This window comes from Scyliorhinus canicula, chromosome 12, assembly GCF_902713615.1.
Source record: "Scyliorhinus canicula chromosome 12, sScyCan1.1, whole genome shotgun sequence".
Taxonomy (NCBI): domain Eukaryota; kingdom Metazoa; phylum Chordata; class Chondrichthyes; order Carcharhiniformes; family Scyliorhinidae; genus Scyliorhinus; species Scyliorhinus canicula.
In genome coordinates this window covers 122,225,628-122,245,281 of record NC_052157.1, presented here as the reverse complement: position 1 = coordinate 122,245,281, position 19,654 = coordinate 122,225,628, and the positions used below count along the sequence as shown (strand labels likewise).

The following is a 19,654-nucleotide window of genomic DNA, read 5'->3' as shown; positions in this document are numbered from 1 at the left end:
ATGGTTTAGGGTCGAAGTGTTGTGCTACTAGGCTTACCAATTCTACAAAATGTACTGTCCGGAGCTGCAGGATATGTAAGGTTCCTTATTACTCCATAAGTATTGAGTACCACAGGCAGTCAGTAATATCACTCTGTCGTTCAAAACCTGTGATAGTGTTCGCCCGTAAAAAGTAATGCATGTGTCCTGTGTACTGTGTCCAGTCCTCTATGTTTGCATTGAACACGACCAATCTTCCGAGCAAGGTCATTTTTGCATTAGAATTTATTTTTAACTCCAACCTTAGTCCAGCAGTGGAAAGGAGCTAGTTGTTCGTCCAATGGTGTAGCAGCGTCGACAGTAGTCGAATTTTGTCCTCATTGCCAGTTTAGTAGGCCACAGATGAGTCCAAATCGAGTAGGTGAAAGAAAACTGTTAAATTTGAAATGAAAACTATTGTGAAACAATTAAATTTACAATATAAATCAAATCCCAGCCGGGTCTGCCTGTCTGTTCCATACCGGGCTGACTTTATATAGAGCTCAATCATGCTAGTCCTCAGTCTCCCCGCCCCCTTAGTGGGGGAGCTCGTACTCAGCGAGACTCACGGGGAGACTGGTTGCTCCAACCCCGGCTCTCATGTGGGTTATAACAGCTCTAAAGCTAAAATCTACCAAAAGTTATTATAGCTTCCACATTTCAGGAATCTGCTTACACATGGCACCTCACTGGATTGAAATGTAATCATTTCACTGACGGAAAGTAATAAACTAAGTTTTGAAATATCACATAAATTAATGTTAACACATTAGCAGATGGGCACTTAATGCATTTGTATTCTGTTGTCAACAATTTCAATGCTGGCATTAATTCATGAATGCCTCCATTAAAATAGTGAAGGAGAAATGTTACATGGCAGTGTTAAATGTTGATATCAACAGCAATTTTAAGTTTTTATTGTACAATATTAAGTTCATATTTGTGCATAAGCATTGGCCCACCAGGTAATATTATCTCCTTTGTTATGCTTTATGCAGGGCCTGTGACAGTTGGACAACTTCAGCGAACATTTCGTAGGGATAGTTTGTCTCCATACCCATTTATGTCACCTTCCCACAATCAAAGTCCTTTACATACAGTGTCCATTAAAGTTTGTCAAGTTCCAATACTGGAGGCCTAGATCGAACCCCTATTCCACCACGTACATGGCATAGCTCGATTGGATTAGTGGCTGGACAAATGGACACATCCTCTTCATCTCCATTTTCTGATAAAGCAATTCCATTTTCTGTCATACAAAGATTTCCAACTGAGGTCACCTATACACTGCAACCAAATCCTAATAATGTGCATGTTCAGCAAGGATCTCAAGAGATTGGAGCTACTGGTCAGAAATATACTGGTTATCTTACTTCACCACAGTATCACCAGGCTTTCTATCCGACAGGTACAGCATTTTAATTCCTTCATTTTTTTATTTTCATTTTCATTCCATTTTGATATTTTTAAATGTATTCTGAGATTTTTGGAGCAAAATCCATGGATTTTCACAGTAACTTCATTGCATTGTTAATGTAAGCCTACATGTGACACTAAGAAAGATTATTATTATTCCGTCAGAAAATGATCAGTGACCTTTACAAGAATTATACCATGCAAGTCTTGACGCAAAAAAAAGTTTTAGACAAAACAAATCATTTTGGTACATATGCTTAGAAGGTAGAAGCCTTAGAGTAAAATCAATCCAAGCCAATACTTATTGGGAGATGGTATTTAGCTCAGACTGCGAAGAAAAAGTAGGGAGAATATTTAAATGACATTAACAGACATTTTGGGGAAATACAAGTAGATTGGAAACAGGCATGGCATCTATATTGAAAAGGAGTGACAAAAAATTGTTTTAAGTCAATTTCATACAAAATAATAGAATCAATTATTAGGAGTATATATGAGGATTATGGTTGCAACAACAATCTAGGACAGTAGTCCGTAGGTTTCAGAAGAGGGATTCTACCAGACTTACCAGCTGGACATCTTTAAGAATGTGATATCCTATGAGGAGTACCTTGTTGTGTCTAGACTTCCAAAAACCGTTTGACAAAATATTGTAAGATATTAACAAAGCTCAAAGCTGTGGATATTCAGAAAACATCATGGAAATGGACAAAAATAAGGGTAAAAAAAACAATGCCTTCTTAGGGGAATGATGTAAGACCAGTAATACGCACAGTATCATCTTCCAATACAAGCAATGCATTGCACTATGAGCGCATCTGACAAAATTAAATTGGTTGTCAGTGTAATTTTTATCACATTGAGGGTTACTTAGCAGAGCCTTGTTCTCTACCGACAGAACATGCATACATATTGCATCTGTTTCATCTAACCTAAACAGCAATATAGTTCCAAGGGCAGGTGCAAACTTGACGGGCCGAATGGCCTCCTGCACTGTAAATTCTATGAAATTCTATGAAATAAGTGATAGCCATTAACTACTTCATTCCACAGGGAATTGCTTTGATCAACCAGAGTTGAGCTACCTGGTTTAAATTTCAAACAATGCTTGGCAGTTAATGTCAGTCACCATGAACAACATTCTCCATGGCAACATCTCTGCTAATCAGTGTCCACATGCAAACTAATCAGCACCCTCTTCTCATACAGTATAAAGGTGTTGTTGCCCCTGATATTAGTATTCTTACGAATGTCTTGATGAGTGCAAGACAAAAAGATTCAACAAAATGTATTTTTCAGCAATACTCAAATTCTACAATGCCAAACGACTATTTGTGGAGTCTATTATATAAATATTATTTCATTCATTCATTCATTCATGGGATTTGGGAATTGTTGGCTAGGCCAGAATTTATTACCCAACCCAAATTGCCTTTGAGAAGGTGGTGGTGAGCCACCTTTTGAACTGCTACAGCCCATATGGTGTAGGTACAACACAGTACTATTAATTCTCTTCCAGAATTTTTATCCAGTACCAGTGAAGGAACAGCAATATAGTTCCAAGTCAGGATGATGTGTGGCTTGGAAGGGAACTTGCAGGTGGTAGTTTTCCCACATATCTGCTGCTCTTGTCCTTGTATAGGCTACTGGTTTGGAAGGTGTTGTTGGAGGAGCCTTGGTGAGTTTCTGCAATGTATCTTATCACTGGTATTTCTCTGCGTTGAATTGCCATGTACATTCAAGCTTGCACACAATCTCCAGCCACGCCAATAGGACGTGACTGCTTTACTGGGCGGGATCCAAATCAACATATTTTAATGATCCATTAGACTCATTTAAATATGTCTGTACCCAATTATCCAGAGGTTCGGGATTGAATACCCACGCCTGGGAGACCTCACTGTGGCACCGTTTGGCATTGTTCCGCACAAATGTAGACCAGGCATAATGGCACCCAGGTGGTCGGGCTCTTGTCAGGGTACTACACTGGCACTCCCTCTGCCACCTTGGCACTGCCAGCATGGCATCTTGGCACAGCCACCTATACTCCTGGCATTGCCATCTGGGCACCCTGGCAGTGCCACCCTGGCATGACCATGGTGCCTGCGTGGCACTGCCAGGCTTGCAGGGGCAATACCACAGTGCAAGGTTGCCTGTGCCAGGGATTGGGCCTGGGGATGCTCTGTATTTAAGAGGTGGAGTGAGCGGTGTTTGAGGACCCCCACGAGGTAAGTTGGAGGGTTCCGGAGGCCATGGTGGGGTGGCTGAGGTGGTCGAGAGATCGGGACGGCATTTAAAAGTGGTGCCCTGATCTCTACCTACGCTGATGAGATGTGCAGGAAGTGAGGTAAGTGCGGCCTTGGCGGGGCATTCCTGGCTGAGGCCAAAAAAAACCAAAGTCCTGTTTGATAGCAGGCTCCGAGATACACCCCGCTATTCGCACCCAAAACGAGAACTTTGTTTTTGTTTATTTGCACCCATTGTGCCAGAATAAGGGATATACCATTTAGGACTGAGATTAGGTATTTCTTCACTCAGCAGATGGTAAATCTTTGGAATTCTCTACCCTAGAGGGCTGTGGAGGCTCAGCTATTAAGTATGTTCAACACAGAGATCGATACATTTCTAGATAGTAAAGACATCAAGGGATACGGTGACAGCGCGTCAAATGGCATTGAGCTGGAAGATCAGCCGTGATCTATTTGAATGGCACAGCAGGCTTAAGGGGCCAAATGGTCTATTGCTGCTCATATTTCTTATATTTCTATGTTCGTATTCTTATCCGGATCCATCCATTCCATTGAATTCTCTCTGCCATTGCCTTGCCTTTTGCACAAGTAGCTCACTTATGCTAACCTCCCAATCTCATCTTTTTTCTGCAACACCTATCCCCCACCACTCCATTCCTCACAATTCCCTCATATTATTACCTACGCTCCCATGAATCATCACCATCCCTTATTACTCCTCTCACTTGTGTTACCTTTCAGTGACATTCTGTCACTCTTGTCTATCTGATCTTCTTAATCTAAGCTCTCTGACTCTAAAGGCTTTTATAAACAAACCTGTTATCATCTGTTCCATTATGTTCCCTTTTGATTGTCTAACCCTGTTATCACTAACCCCTTCACTCACATTATCTATTGCACAACTTTCCAAGTGCTTTTAATTTCATGCCGTGGGTGGGAGATGGGATTTCATTGAGAGCTTTAGTTAAGTTTTTAAGGAGGAGGAGAGAGTTCCAGCCAGGTACAAGATCTCCCCAATTCTCCTCCATGACTAATATTGCTATTCATCTCTCCCACTAATATTGTCTTACACCTTTGAATTCTGTAAATGTCCATTGCTCCCCCTCTTGTGTCTCCTCTGGTTTGCCGTATTCCATATCATACCCTTCCATCATACTCCCCTTCCCATCTTGGGTTTTTAGTCACTCCTCAGTCCTATTGTTTTTGCTACTTCTATTTATTCATACCACCAGCTCTCCATCCTGCCAGCATCTCACTCCCCATTTCCTCCTCTTTCTACTACTGGTTCACTTCCTATATCGCACCATCCACCTAATTTACCATGTATATAAGCCTTCATTACCTTAAATCATAAAATCATAGATTCCCTATCGTGCAGAAGGAGGTCATTTGCCCCATCAATTCTACACCGACCATTCAAATGAACACTCTACTCATGTACACTCCTTCGTCCATCCACCGTAACCCAGAACCTAACCTGCACTACCCTGGACATTAAGGGACAACTTAGCAAGGCCATTCCACCTAACCTGCACATCTTTGGACTGAGGGAGGAAACCGGAGCACCCAGATGAAACCCACGCAGACATGGGGAGAATGTGCAAACTCCACACAAACAGAAACCAGAATTGAACTTGGGTCCCTCGTGCTGTGAGACAACAGTGCTAACCACTGTGCCACCGTGCTGCCGTTACTTGAAGCACTTATAAAAATAAGAACAGAAGACCAAAAGGACATTTTATTTTCCTTTAGATTGCTCACAAATAGATGAAGGTGGGGTTGCCAACATTTCCAGATTTCCCAGGGGTCTCACCGAATATATAATTAGTCTCCAGAGTCTTCCTGTTTGTAGCCCCCCAAAAAGTACTTCATAGTTCCAGTTCACACCTGCACATCTACGATAGCTTGTATTTGAATGATGTGTAAAACCTATTGAATGTTCATGAGACTATATTTTCAAAAGCAGCATGTCTCCCCACTTTATTTGGACTGAGCAATATATGATTAATGCAACTAATGCATTTAATTACAATTTATAATGTCTGCATTGCCTTGTTCTATTTCTGAAATTTCACCTATTTTAAAATCCAATAAATTGTATATATACACATAAATTATGGTTTATTTTCCATTGATCTTTGACCATTGGTTATTGCAGCAGTGGGCGGGATTCTCCAATAATGGGGCTATGTCCCCATGCCTGCGAGAAAATGGGCGCGAATCACTCCGGACTTTTTTACAGAAAGTCCGGGGTGATTCGCCATTTTTACGGGGGCTTGCAGAGCCCCGAAGTGTTCCACGCAGCTCCGGCCGCCAATACTGGACCCTGCACTTCCGTCCGCGGGTCCGCACCTGCGCACGACGGCTGCCTGCGGCGCTGGCCCCGTGCGGGATGGCAGACCCATACAACGGGCCGGTGCCGAAGAAGCAGGCCCCCCCTCCAGATCAGTGGCCCCTGAAAGCGGGCCTGGCCGTCCTGGAGATCCCCCCGGTGATGACTCCCCCCGCCCCCACCAGAATGGCCAACGCAGCCGCGACTCCGAGTTCCCGCCGGGTGGAACCATACGTGAACCACGCTGGTGGGAACTCGGCCGGTCGTCTGCGGGGGCCTCTTTCATAGTGATAGTTATCAGATGAAGAGTAAAACTGGCAGGTGGCTTGTTTTAGATCAGGCTTATCCAATCACATTGTGGCTTGCAAAGCCCTTTTATGTGGTCTGAAGTCACTGATCAAAATTCTGGTAAGACCAGTCAGTGAAATTAAACATTTCTGCGAGGGGCTGCACCTCCATGTTTCTCCATGTTTCTCTTCCATGTTTGCTACTGATAGGCTCATTGAACTCACAATTCCCCCAAATCTTTATCCCATTGACATAAAGTTACTTTACTTTACTTCAGTCTTACATTGTCCATTTATTTTATTGTTACCTTAACGCTATTCCAACTTTATTGTTATAAGCGGAATAACATTAACAAAATTCTCACCATCCCATTTTCCCCCTTAACGTGCTTGAAGTTAGAGATTCAAGTAGTTTGAAGGTCTTATAGTCCTTCCCCCATCTCATACACTATTCTGTCAGGGGAGCGGTAGCCTCTGATGGACATCAGTAGTAGTTCTTCTTGTTGTCTTAGAAGTTGAACTGGCATCTGGGCATCTTCATCAATAGCCTTCTATTGTGAAGGGAGCCTCTATGTCTGTGACCTCTGATGTACCAATTTGGTGGGAGCAGGGCTGATCTTCATTCTAGCGGAGGCCCTTTTCTCCCAAGCTCCCGAATGCAGACCATGTCACCCTGATGCAGCTGCAACAACTGTGTAGTGCAGTGCAGTTTGTTGTAGGCAGAAGCTTGCTTCTGTATGCAGGACTGCTCTTTTGGTTGAACAGTCTGATAGTCTTTAGCTACTACCCTGGCACAAGCTTTTTAAACAGGTTCGTGAGTTGTAGATTTTTCTGGAGCTCAGATGAACTGTAAGGGAATCGTCTTGGAGGTGAGCAGTGCGATGAGGAAATTCTCATTTGTTTTTAGGAGGGTCTTCAGTGTATAGACTCCTTATTCCAATTCACTCTATCTGTGATGAAAGCTGGTTCTAGCTGCAAAGTGTGTGAAGCTTTTGTAAGAGAACTGAGGGCCGTTACCTGATATGAGCTCATCCAGTATGCCATGACTTGCGGACATCCCCTAAAGTGCTTTGATGGCAATGTCCTTCGTGGTTGTGTGATGTCATCACTGATGGCAAAGTTGCTTTCTGTTCGAACCGCGTTTTGCCGAACCACCACTTGGTTTGTGACAAGGTCACCCTGTTGGCAGTAGTGGATACAGGCACATTCTTTATCGTTGAGCTGCTCTTGGCTGATCTGCGGGAGCCTCGTTGTGCCGTGCCGGTAGGTGTCTGGTGGTGGGAGGTCTCCAGCTCAGCGACGATGGCAATGTCTTATTTGATCAGAAGTCTCACAGTGGCTCTTAAAAGTGCATCTGTCATTGTCTGATTCTTTTCCTGAACAAGGACAGTCTTGTATGCGAATCTCATGAGGTGTTGGCAAAACCTCTGGATCTAAGGATATCAGTGGTACATGGTCTGTCTCGATTGTGATTTTGAGGCCAATGAGTGGATGAGTCACCATATGTTCTCCAATTGCTCTGGAAAGCCAATTATCCAAGGCTAGTAGATGAAGCATTGGCCACGATAGTGGTGGGCAGAGCCAGATTTTAGTGCACCAGAATGTCGGTGGAGTGCAAAAGAGTGAATGCACGATTTTGCCAGTAGTCCCAATACAACACTTGGTCTTTCTTGAGGGGGTGTCTCAATGATTCTGTAACTTGTGCCAAGTGAGGCAAAAACGTTGCCAGCTGGTTTACCATTCCTAGAATGCGCTGGAAGTCGGGAAGAGAGGATGGAGTGACATAGCCAACGATTGTCTTGATTTTGGTGTTGGAGGGAATGAATGTTGAAAGTGGTGGATGGGGTGGCAATCATGTGGACTGCTTTGTGGAGCTATACTCATCCAGGCAATAGGAGAGTATTCCATCACATTCCTGAGTTGTGCTTAGTGGATGGTGGATGGCCCTTGGGAAGTCAGGAGGTAAGTTACTTGTCACAGAATTCCCAGCCTCTGAACTGCACAGTATTTGTATTGCTGGTCTAGTTCAGTTTCTGATCAATAGTAATGCCCATGATGTTGATAGTGGGGAATTCAGCAATGATAATCCCATTGAATATCAAGGAGAAATGGGTGGATACTCTCTTGATGGTCATTGCCTGGCACTTGTGTGGCGTAAATGTAACTTGCCACTTACAAGCAGATGAAGAGGAAAGCACATGGTCGGGAGACATGGAGAAATGAATTGCAGACTGCCTTTCAGAAAATCACAATGCAAATTACAAGTAGCTGGATGAAATATCCATTGGTTCCTTCTACTCTGATCAGTGACTGAAATTAAGTGCTGTGGTGACTGCAAAGCTTGATCCCTTGGTCACCCATGCAACAATTTACATGGTAGGAGGCTATAGAGTCTGCTGATGCACTGTGTCACCAGCAGGCTGCTACACATCTCTTCAGCCTCCTATCATGTAACCTGTTGCATGAAGACTAGGGGCCAAGCTTTGCCAGTAATCATAACCCTTAACTTGTTTGTCATCAGTTCCTTCTAATATGTGCCTTACATAAATCCAGGAAATTGCTTGTTGATCTGTGAATCTTGTGGCTGGTTATGGCATCCTATGGGGTAACTCCACTAGCCTATTTTTATTAATGGGCCATCTTATGATTTCAATGGTTTCTAAGGCTATGGATTCCCTTCTTTCAATTATTATTTAATGCAAATCAAAGTGGCAGTATTGCACAACAGATAAGAAACAATGGTCCAATCCATCCAACATGTCCCACCCATTTGTGATCATTTATGCATCACAATATATGTATATACTCCCCACTCAATCTAAAACCAAGTGACCTCCTGAGCTAAATGAAAAAACAGTCAATAGAAAACCAGGCTCCATGATCATTCCCATCCTAAGCGATGCCAGAGTGCACCAGGTGAGTGCAAAAGACAAGGTTGAACCATTTAAGCCATCTTCAATCAGACATGCTGATTGGATGATCAAGCTGGGCTTCCTCAGGAGGTTCCCAACTTCACAGAAGACTGTGTTCAGCAAATTCGCATCACTCTGTTGAATCCTGACAAAGTGACCACAAGGAACTGATGATGGAGGTAAAACAAAAATGTTTAATTACACAGAACCGCTAACTATAACTCCACACCCTGAAGGGTCTCCCGCGCCAAACCACATCCGGGTCAGGGTTTTTATGTCCACTGGGCTCCCCTTGTTAACGGGGAAACTCATATTCATCCAAGGTCACGGGAAACTCATAGTCCACACCCTGTGACTCTCAGAAGGGTTATAACACACTCCATGTAATTCAATTAACATCTGAGAGCAAAGGATGGAGAAATGTTTATGGGCCCTTATATCATCCAGCAATAGAGCTCCAGAACTGGCTGCTTTCTAGCCAAACTATTCTAGCAAAGTGACAACAATTATAGTTATCTGACAAAATGTAAAATGATCTAGTTGTGTCCTACAAAAAGCAGGACAAATCTAATCCAGCCCACAGTTAATGTAAGCCTGCTAAATCAGCCTGCTCTCAATCATCAGCAAACTGATGGAAGGTGTTATCAACAATGTCAAGTGGCATTTACTCACCAATAACTCTTGATGCTCAGTTGGAGTTCTGTCAGATCACTAGACTCCAGACCTAACCCAGTGGCTAGCACTGTTGCTTCACAGTGCCAGGGTCCCAGGTTTGATTCCCACTTGGGTCACTGTCAGTAGGGAGTCTGCACGTTCTCCCCATGTCTGCGTGAGTTTCCTCCGGGTGCTCTGGTTTCCTCCCAGAAGTCCCGAATGACGTGCTTGTTAGGTGAATTGAACATTCTGAATTCTCTCTCTGTGTACCCGAACAGGTGCCGGAGTGTGATGACTTGGGAATTTTGACAATAACTTCATTGCAATGTTAATGCTAGCCTACGTGTGACAATAATAAAGATTTTATTAGTACAGCCTTGGTACAAAACATGTAAAAAGGAGATAAATTCCAGAGGTTAGAATGACTACACTTGACATCAAGACATAATCAGTTGACCAAGAAGTCCTCATAAAAATGTAACCACGGGAATCAGGAGGAAAACTCTTCATTGGTTAGAGTTATACCTAACACAAAGAAAGAAGATTGTACTTGTAGAAGGTCAATTATCTCCAACCCAAGAAGCCTCAAGGCAGTTTCCCAGGCCCAACCATCTCAGTTGCTTCATCAGTGATCTTCCCTCCATTATAAGGTCTGAAGCAGGGATGTCAGCTGATGTTTGCACAGTGTTCAAATCTATTTGCCACTCCTCAGTTCGTGCTCATGTGCAGAAAGTCCTGAACAACATTCAGTCTTGGGTTGATAAGTGGTATGTTTGTGTTACAGGAGAGCCAGGCAGTGACTATCTCAAATGAGGGAATCTCAAATGCCTTCCTTTGACAGTTAGTGGCATAACTATCATCACATTCTCTCACCATCAATAATCTGGGGGTCAGATTGAACAGAACATAACTAGATCAATCAGTTAAATGCTTTGGCTAGAAGAACAGGTCAGAGGCTGGGAATTCTGTGATGAGGGACTCAGCTCCTGAGTCACAGGTTTCTTTCCACCACCTACAAGGTACAGATTAGGACTTTGATGGAATATAAGGCCCAGGTTCGACTCCCGGCTTGTGTCACTGTCTGTGCGGAGTCTGCACGTTCTCTCTGTATCTGCGTGGGTTTCCTCCGGGCGCTCCAGTTTCCTCCCACAGTCCAAAGATGTGCAGGTTAGGTGGATTGGCCATCCTAAATTGCCCTTAGTGTTCAAAAGGTGGGGTGGGTTAATAGGCTACGGGGATAGGGTGGAGGTGTGGGCTTGGGTAGGGTGCTCTTTCCAAGGGCCGTTGCAAACTTGATGGGCCAAATGGCCTCCTTCTGCACTGTAAATTCTACGATAACACCACTTGCCTGGATGAAATGCATCTCTCACAACACTCAAGAAGCTCAAGACCATCCAGGACAAAGCAATCCATTTAATCAGATCCTTATTTAAGAGGCATTTAAGAATGAGATTAAGATGAGGAATTTCTTCGCTCAGAGAGTGGTGGATCTTTGGAATCCCCTATCCCAAAGGGCCACGGAAGTTGGATTGGATTGGATTTGTTTATTGTCACGTGTACCGAGGTACAGTGAAAAGTATTTTTCTGCAAGCAGCTCAACAGATCATTCAGTACATGGAAGAAAAGGGAATTAAACAATTCAAGAAAATACATGAGAATACATAATAGGGCAACACAAGATATACAATGTAACTACATAAGCATTGGCATCGGTTGAAGCACACAGGATGTAGTGTTAATGAGGTCAGTCAATAAGAGGGTCATTTAGGAGTCTGGTGACAGTGGGGAAGAAGCTGTTTTTGAGTCTGTTCGTGCGTGTTCTCAGACTTCTGAATCTCCTGCCCGATGGAAGAAGTTGGAAAAGTGAGTAAGCCGGGTGGGAGGGATCCTTGATTATGCTGCCCGCTTTCCCCCGGCAGCGGGAGGTGTAGATGGAATCAATGGATGGGAGGCAGGTTCGTGTGATGGACTGGGCGGTATTCACGACAGTAGTTCAATCATTGAGCTTGCTTAAGACAATACAGTAACCAATTGATTTCTAGATGCTAATGATATGAGGATAGAATGGGAAAATGGCATTGAGATAGATGATCAGGCATGATCTAATTGAATCGTGGAGCAGGCTCAATGGGCCCAGTACTGCTGCTATGTTCCTATGATGTACAGCACCATATAATGCACAATTCTCTTGCATAATGACTGGATTGCTGTGTATAATCATATACCTGTGATAACTTGCCAATTTCTAATTCTTTGTTGTCACAGAAAAATTCCTCAGGTATTTTCCTTACACTCTGATCAGGTTACTCATATTACAGCTGTATTTAATTGCTGCTTTAGCTCAGTGGGCTAGACAGCTGGTTTGTGATGCAGAACAAGGCCAGCAGCGTGGGTTGAATTCCCGTACAAACTGAGAATTCTGAATTCTCCCTCCGTGTACCTGAGCATGTGGCAACTAGGGGCCTTTCACAGTAACTTCATTGCAGTGTTAATGTAAGCCTACTTGTGACAATAAAGATTATTTATTTACTCAATTTGCAAAATTTCCTAAATGTAAATATGAATATTAACACGTTGATGCAATGTTTTTCTTTTAGTGTAATTTAAATTGTTTGCCAGTTTCCTTGCAAACTGTTTTTTGCTATAAACCGTAAAAAATAATCTGAATTTGTTAAGTTTCATCTGATAATATTAAATCCTTATGATAGCTGTTGCATGACTTTTTTTACAGAATTTTACTGATCAAGGTATTTTTTTCCAGCTGTCTTGCAATGCTGCCCTCCTAACTCCCACTTGGATCCAATGACAGGTTGTCCTAACACAAATACTTCTTCTTATCCTAACTACAACTATTATCAGGTGCGTTTACTGAGTAAAGATTCTGCAATTCATGAAGTATTAGCTCAGAAATGTCTGCAAGCGGGGCAGCACGGTGGCGCAGTGGTAGCACTGCAGTCTCACGGCACCGAGGTCCCAGGTTTGATCCCGGCTCTGGGTCAATGTCTGTGTGGAGTTTCCACATTCTCCCCGTGTTTGCATGGACGTGGGTTTCGCCCCCACAACCCAAAGATGTGCAGGGAAGTTGGTTTGGCCATGCTAAATTGCCCCTTAATTGGAAGAAAATGAATTGGGTACTCTAAATTTATTTTTTAAAATGTCTGCAAGCCATATCATACAAACGATTAAACATTTTTCTCATTCTGCTATGTTAACAGTGATGAACCCATTTCCCTTCAATTGATTAATATTTCTATTCAAGTGGTGGGGAAAGGGATTTGATACATGTTAAATGTTAACGTATTTATGGAGTTATGGATCGACTGATTTATGGAATTCTTCAATTCATGTCCAGGCAGTTTCATAATATAACATAACGTCATAATTTTCCGAGACACAACTTGTACTGGCTTTCTTGTCCAGTATAAAATGGATTTAAACAGTTACTTTGAACAGTAGATCACTGATGTGCATAAATAACCCTTTACTGTATAATTCCTTAGTTTCTATTTGTATAATTTTAATGGTGGACAATGGTTAAGCTTGTGTATCTGCCACTTCAGCCACATTTTATTTGTCTGTTCCATTGCACTATTTTGCCAATATGAATAAAATAATTAAGCAGTCATGGCACATTATGATGTGGAGATGCCGGTGTTGGACTGGATTGGGCACAGTAAGAAGTCTTACAACACCAGGTTAAAGTCCAACAGGTTTGTTTGGAATCATTAGCTTTCGGAGTGCATCTCCTTCATCAGGTGAGTGAAGAGGTGGATTCCCCAAACATGTATATAGACAAAGTTAATGATGAACATAATACTTTGAATAATTACCTGTGAAGGCAGGTAATTAAGCCTTTACAGATCCAGACGGTGCGACTGGAGAGAGATAATCATAGGTTAAAGAGGTGTGAGTTGTCTCAAGCCAGGACAGTTGGTAGGATTTCACAAGCCCAGGTGCGACATGAATCCACCTGATTGAGGCTGTGTTCATGTGCGCGGAACTTGGTCTATCAGTTTCTGCTCGAAAATTCTGCGTTGATGCGCGTCCTGAAGACCACCCTGGAGAACGCTTGCCCGAAGATCATAGGCTTAATGCCCTTGACTGCTGAAGTGTTCCCCGACTGGAAGGGAACATTCCTGCTGGTGATCGTCATGCGATGTCCAGTCATCCGTTGTCGCAGCATCTGAATGGTCTCGCCAATGTACCACGCCTCGGGACATCCTTTCCTGCAGCATATGAGGTAGACATCATTGGCCGAGTCGCACCAGCATGCACCGCATTTCTGATGGGTGGTGTTCTCACGTGTAATGGTGGTATCCAATTCACACCTCTTTAACCTGTGATTATACCTCTCTCCAGTCGCACCACCTGGACCTGTAAAGACTTAATTACCTCCAAAGACTCGCATTCAAAGTATCATCTTGCATTATTGACTTTGTCTATATATGTGTTTGTGGAACCCACCTCTTCACACATCTGATGAAGGAGCTGCACTCCAAAAGCTAATGATTCCAAACAAACCTGTTGGACTTTAACCTGGTATTGTAAGACTTCTTACTATGGCAAATTATCACAGCTTCTGTTTTCTTAGATAAGCTTACTTACAATCGAATGTTTAAAATAATCTGGCCCCGGGTTTTCAGATATTTTTTCCTGTCATGATGTGCTTTTCTGGTACTTGATTCCTCCATCTAATACCAATTACCAGATAAGGCTCCATTACCCAAATCCAGCACAACAGTCTTCTAGTCTCTCGGAGTCGAGAATGACTTACTTCCACTTAGATTCTGAGATGGTTGATAAGTTCAATGCCTGATCTGCAGACTCTGCCACTTGCAAGGAGGTGGTGCTTGAAGCATCGTGTAAATAGTTACGTGACCCCCGAGCCAGAATGACAGAAAGTGGGATAGCTTGATCTTGGTTTCGGCCAAACTCTGCACAACATCGAGGGCCGAAGGCCTGTTCTGTGCTGTACTGTTATATGTTCTATGTTCTAATAGGTTGATTTGGGATGAAATTCTCCGTCTCCCGACACCGCAAGAACAATCCGCGATCTGGCGGAGAATCAGGCGTCCGTCCAAATTCGGGGTCCACACCCAGAGTCAATTCGGGCGCCATGCTCCAGTCCCTCTCTGGTGCCGATAAGCTTTGCACCACATTCCGGTGGTGGCAAGCAAAATTGGCATTTGCATTCATTTAAATGTGATTAGCACAGGGGTTCTGTAGCTGGTAGCATGTGTGTGCAAGGCACCTGGCCAAAGAGGACAATACAAGTGTTGGGTTTGGTGCAGGGTGGGATGTGAGGGAGATGCAGGCAGGTGGGTTTTGATTTACCTCTATGGGAGTGGGCGTGTGATATGAGGAGTGATGCCAGAGGAACAGAGGTGGTGGTTCATCTGAACTTCCCCAGGGCAGCACAGTGGTGCAGTGGTTAGCACTGGGACTGCGGCGCTGAGGACCCAAGTTCGAATCCCGGCCCTGGGTCACTGTCTGTGTGGAGTTTGCACATTCTCCATATGTCTGCGTGGGTTTCACCCCCACAATCCAAAGATGTACAGGTTAGGTGGATTTATCCGGCCACGCTATATTGCCCCTTAATTGGAAAAAGAAAAATAATTGGGTCTTCTAAATTTAAAAAAAAAAGAACTTCCTTCAGAAGGTTGTTCACCTTCTTCTGACACAGCGTGCCAGCCTGCCTAGTGACGGTCACAGTGTTGACCTGATCGGTCAGCTCTGCCCAGGCCCAGTTCATAATCGCGGATGGGAGCCTCCTACCCTACTTGGGGAAAATGGTGTCTCACTTCTCCTCTACCGCATCAAGCTCCACATCCATGAAGCGTGGTGCTGGTCTTCACTGGGCCATTGCCTTGGCTGGAATGAAAGTCTGTGGGATGGTCCACAAACCCTTATGGTTGACAGAGTCGATGGCCTTTGTAAGATCGAACACCCTGTATAGTGGTTGATGCTGCTCCCTACACCTTTCCTGGGTTTGTCACGTGCTGAAGTTCATGTCCATTGTGCCTCTTAATGGGTGAAAGCTACACTGAGACTCAGGAATGGAGTCTTTCAGCCACTGGGAGGAGATCATTGAGAAGGATTCCCGCAATGACCTTTCCCGTGGCGGAGAGAAGGGAACAACCTCTGTAATTTCTGCAGTCAGACCTGTCTCCTTTCTTGAAGATGATCGCAATTAAGGCGTCTGTGAGATCACCCGGCATGCTCTCTTCCTTGCAGACAAAGATTCAAAGTGAATAGCCTCACACTTACCCACATCATAATCCATCTGCCACATTGATGCCCACTCACTCAACATGTCAATGGCCCCAAATTTTTGAATCAGCATCGGACTTGCTTGGTTTGATGCTGATCTGACTGAAAACTACCTACTTAACTGGGTATGTGTTTAAAAAGGTCAGACTTCTGATCCACAATGCAGAAGAGCTCTCTCAGCACAGAACTCCACACAGAGAGTAATAAAGAAAATCAATGCTGAAACCACACCCCGTTTTAATGCAACAGCTGCTGTAATAGAATCATAGAAATGAAACGTTAAAGCACAGAAGGAGGCCATTCAGCCCATATTGTCCATGCCAGAGGAAACCTAGGTGCCCTTTCTTTTTTTTATATGTATTTTATTACAAACATGCATCAAAACAGGTTACAGCAAATAAACAACCTGGGAAACATAATTCCCAACAATCAACAAAACAGTTTGTACAGATTTCTCCCCTTTTTTCACCCCCCCACCCCCCTGCGACGAACAGCTCCTCAAACACTGTCACAAACAACCCCCACCTTTTCTCAAACCCCCCCCATGCTGAGCCCCTTAACTCATACTTTATCTTCTCTAACCGCAGGAAGTCGTACAGGTCACCCAACCAAGCCACTACCTCTAGTGGTGACGCCGACCGCCACTCCAGCAAAATTCGCCGCCGTGCAATCAGAGAGGCGAAGGCCACAACATCGTATTCCTCCTCTCCATGAGCTCCGGCTTCTCTAAAACCCCAAATATCGCCACCAAAGGGTCCGGGTCCACCTCCTCCTCCACTATCCTGGCCAAGACCACGAACACTTCCGCCCAGAATCTTCCCAATTTTTCGCTACCCCAAAACATGTGCGCGTGATTCGCTGGCCCTCGCCCACACCTCTCACACTCACCTGCTACCCCCTGAAAGAACCCACTCATTCTCATTCGAGTCATATGCACCCTGTACACCACCTTAAACTGTATCAGGCTCATCCTTGCACAAGAGGAGGTCCCATTTACCCTATGCAGTGCCGCACTCCATACTCCCAAATTGATCTCCCCTCCCAAATCCGCTTCCCATTTCTCCTTGATCTTCACCACCCGCTCATGTCCCTGCTCCCCCAGCCATTTGTATATATTCCCAATTCTTCCCTCCCCTTCCACATCGGGAAGCAGCAGTCGCTCCAGCAGGGTATGTCCCAGCAACCTAGGGAACCCCCTCCAGACCTTTCGCGCAAAGTACCTAACCTGCAGATACCGGAACTCACTCCCACTCAGCCGCTCCACCCTCTCACTTAGCTCCTCCAGACTGGCAAACCCTTCCTCCAAATACAAATCCCTCACCTTGACCAGCCCCACTTCCCTCCACTTCCTGTATACACTATCTATGCCCCCGGCTCAAACCCATGATTCTCACATAGCGGTGTTAGCACCTACATCCCTTCCATCAGAAATGCCTCCTCAACAGATTCCATACCTTCACCGTGGACTGCACCACCGTGCTCCCTGAATACCTACTCAGAGCCATTGGCAACGCTGCCATCACCATAGCCCTCAAACTAGACCCCTTACAAGATTCATCCTCCAGCCTTACCCATTCTACCCCTTCTCCTTCCCACCACCACCGCATCTTGTCTACATTTGCCGCCCAATAATAATGAAGCAAGATAGGCAACGGCAACACCCCCTGCTGCCTCTGCCTCTGTAGCAGGGTCCTCCCCACCCTTGTCACCTTCTTCGCCCATACAAAGTCCGAAATGATCGTGTCCACTTTCCGAAAAAAGGCCTTTGGTATAAAGATCGGGAGAGCCTGAAAGATAAACAAGAACATCGGCGGAATATTCATTTTCACCACTTGGATCAACCCCTCCAACATTAAGTGCAGTGCATCCTACATCCTACGATCCGCCCTGGCCTCCTCCACCGGCTTTGTTAAGTTCCACTTATGGAGCCCGTTCATTCCCTCGCTTTCTGAATCCCCAAAATACCTAAACCTATCCCTCACTACTGTAAATGGCATCCCCCTAAATTAGCTCACTGTCCTAGCTCATTCACCAGGAATACCTCACTTTTCCCTACATTCAGTTTGTACCCCGAGAACCTTCCTAACCTCCCCAGTAGGCCCATAATCCTTTCCATACTCTCCAATGGATCTGAAACATACAGCAAGAGGTCATTGGCATAGAGCAACACCCGGTGCTCTCTCTGTCCCCTCATAATCCCCCCAGGGTGCCCTTCCTAATCCCACCTCCTTCCACCCGGTCCATAGTTCTGTAGCTTAGAGCACTTAAGATGCAGGTACTTTCTAAAAGAGTTTGGGTTCTCTGCCTCCACCACCAGCTCCGGCAGCGAATTCCAGACTCCCACTGCCCTCTGCGAGAAAAGGTCTTCCGCATGTCCCCTTTACACCTTGTGCCACTTATCTTTCATCTATGTCCCCTCGAATTCTCCACCAAGGGAAACAATTTTATCCTGTTGTAATGACTTGGCTTTTGAGATTGGCCAATTGAAATAAAAGTTCCCTGATGAGTGGCCAATCAGGGAACCTCTCCTTTGTATATAACAGGGAGTGTCAGATCTTCTGCACTCCAAGTGTAGATAGCAAGCTAAGTACACGTGGTCGTACTGCTGTTGGTTTTGTTAATAAAAGGGATTCTGGTGAAGGGATGTCTGCCTCCGTATTACACCTGTCCACCCTATCTCTTCCCTTCATAATTTTGTTCACCTCAATTAAGTCACCCTTCTTTGTTTCAAGGAAAATAACCCCAACCTGTCCAATCTCTCCACATAGCTACACTTTTCTATCCCAACTAATCAACATTCTTGTAAACCTCCTCAGCACTCTCTCCAGATCAATAGCGTCCTTCCTGTAATTTGGCGACCCAAAATAGAACATAGAATATAGAACATACAGTGCAGAACGAGGCTATTCGGCCCATTGAGTCTGCACCGACCCACTTAAGCCCTCACTTCAACCCTATCCCCATAACCCAATAACCCTTCCTAACGTTTTTGGACACGATGGGCAGTTTAGCATGGCCAATCAACCTAAATGCAGGCAATACTCCAGTTGTGGCCTCACCAGTGTTTTATACAATTCCAACATTATATCCTTACTTTTATATTCTATACCTCTGCCAATAAAGGAGAACATTCCATATGCTTCCTTAATAACCTTGTCTACTTGAACTGCTGCCTTTAGGGACCTGTGTACTTGTGCACCAAAACCTCTCACTTCATCGACCCCTCTTAGTATATTCCCATTTATTGTATACTCTCTATAACTGTTTGACCTCCTTAAACGAATGACCTCACACTTCTCTCTGTTAAATTCCATCGGCCGTGTTATCGGCCAATCCCCCAACCTATCTATCTCACTTTGGAGATTATAGCTATCCTCGACACTGTCTCAGCAAATGTTTGTGGTTCCTAACGAGATACTGCTATTGTAAATTGACCTGCGATGAAAAAGACTTTGATGACACTTGATATGAAGAATTAGCGAGCTATAGGGCGGAATTCTCCCATCGGGAGACAAA

At 44.4% G+C, this 19,654-nt stretch overlaps 1 protein-coding gene across 1 annotated transcript in view; it reads left to right on the top strand.

Moving 5' to 3' along the window:
- hsf5 (heat shock transcription factor family member 5) overlaps nucleotides 1-19,654 on the top strand; it is a 141,060-nt gene that overhangs the window by 30,715 nt on the left and 90,691 nt on the right. Inside the window, 3 exon segments of the mRNA XM_038813971.1 lie at nucleotides 1,017-1,150; nucleotides 1,153-1,426; nucleotides 12,630-12,727. Coding sequence (XP_038669899.1) covers nucleotides 1,017-1,150; nucleotides 1,153-1,426; nucleotides 12,630-12,727 — 506 coding nt within the window.